This window comes from Aegilops tauschii, chromosome 5 (genome assembly GCF_002575655.3).
Source record: "Aegilops tauschii subsp. strangulata cultivar AL8/78 chromosome 5, Aet v6.0, whole genome shotgun sequence".
NCBI classification, from domain to species: Eukaryota; Viridiplantae; Streptophyta; class Magnoliopsida; order Poales; family Poaceae; genus Aegilops; species Aegilops tauschii.
Window position 1 is genome coordinate 425,303,663 of NC_053039.3, and position 1,767 is coordinate 425,305,429.

Here is a 1,767-nt window from a genome sequence, read left to right on the forward strand (position 1 = left end):
GGTCGAAGAACGCGAGCACGGCGGCATTGTGGGCACGCGACGCCATCTATGCGGTGATGAAGTTGCTGAGCCAGAGCCTGGAACCTTAACTATGCGGTGGGGGCCCGGCCGACGCCGATGGAGTTGGACGAGGAAGAGAGTGAAAGGAGGTGGGAGAGTGTAGGGTACCATGTAGGCGTATACATATTTTTTTTGAAACGGAGGGAAAAGATTTGCCTCATCCATTAATTATGAAAGAAGTTCAGAGTTGCTTTTACACGGAAAAGCTAAGCAAGAATTACAAGGGCACTACTCTCCCGACATGATGAGGCCCAAATGTTTTGCACCCGCGGTGACCCAAATCCTTGCCTCGGCTTGGATGTTCGACAACAGGATGGACGGAAGAGTAGACTTGTGTCGGAAGACCCTAGCATTCCTTTCGCACCAAATGGTCCAGCATGTTAGCATGGTGAGGGAGGCTATCGCCTTTCGATTCGGCATGCTGTCGCCCGACATGTTGATTCACCAGTCCTTGATAGAACGTTGAGTCCCCCAGGTTGAGAAGTCGATGAAGTCAAGATTGAGCCAGCCCTTGATCATTCCCCAGAGCCTAATGGAGAAACGACACTTGTAGAAGATGTGTCCGACCGTCTCCGCTGTCTGCTTGCAAAGCGGACAGAGCCCACAGTTAGGCCACCCCCTTTTTTCCAACCGATCCGCCATCTAGACATGGTTTTGGATCGCCAACCAGGCAAAGAATTTCATCTTAGGGGGGGCCAAGCTTTCCAGACTGCGGCGCCCATAGGCGAGCGCACCGACCCAAGAAGTTGGGCGTGGTACGCGGAGGTGGCGGGGTATGTCCCGTCGGTCGTGTGCTTCCAAATAATGTTGTCCTCCATGTCCGCCACCATCAGTATGGCCCTAACGCGAGCCCAAAGGGTTACAATTTGACGAATGTGCTCCATAGTCCAGTTGTCAAGGAGCTTGATTTTTGTTAGCCAATTTCCTTCGTGCATGGCATCCCTGACTTTCCACCTCTTCTTCTTGGAAGCCTCGAAGATGAGGGGGGCGATGTCGGACGGCTTTTCTCCATTTACCCAAGGAGAGTCCCAAAAAGGCGCCCGTGCACCGTTGCCGATGATGATGCGTGAGGATGAAAAGAAGAGGTCACGATCTAGCTCATCACAAGGGTTTGCCATCCCCACCCACATCTTGGACAGTTCCATCCATTCAAACCAAAGCCATCTAAGCCTCAACGCACTTGCGAATTTAGCGAGGTCAAGTATTCCCAGTCCACCAAGATCCGTGGGGCGGCAAACAGAATTCCAGTTGACCTTGCATTTTGCCCCAGTAGTCTTATCCGTGCCCGCCCACAGGAAAGCCCGCTCAATCTTGTTAATACTAAGGAGTGTGCTTGCGGGAGGGTTGAGGGCAATGATGTGGTAGAGCACCTGAGAGGTGAGCACAGACTTGACAAGCGCCCCTCGCCCGATGGCGGTGATGTTCTGGCCATCCCACGGGACAAGCCTAGCCCCCATCTTATCCACGAGAAATTGGAAATCCACCGCCCTCAAGCGCCGGACTGAAAGCGGAAGACCCAAATACTTGATGGGAAAGGAGGCACATGCCGCGGGCATCGCAGCAAGGGTTGCATCCAAGTTGATGTTCTCGCATCTAATTGGGACGACCGAGCTCTTTTGAAAATTCGTACACAGCCCAGTCACCTGGCCAAAGTAATCCAGGATCATATGTCGTTGCTGCTCTAGAACTACAATACTTTATGTATGT

General features: G+C 52.6%; 1 protein-coding gene across 1 annotated transcript; it reads right to left on the bottom strand.

Moving 5' to 3' along the window:
* Positions 1-740: 740 nt before the first annotated feature.
* LOC141022942 (uncharacterized) lies at positions 741-1,517 on the bottom strand. The gene has a single exon (XM_073499232.1). It carries the CDS (start codon positions 1,515-1,517, stop codon positions 741-743), a length of 777 nt encoding a protein of 258 aa, XP_073355333.1.
* Between the last annotated feature and the right edge of the window lie 250 nt (positions 1,518-1,767).

Bases quoted from the DNA above. Each gene is read 5' to 3' on its own strand.
- LOC141022942 (XM_073499232.1), bottom strand. From the start codon at position 1,517: ATGGGGGCTAGGCTTGTCCCGTGGGATGGCCAGAACATCACCGCCATC.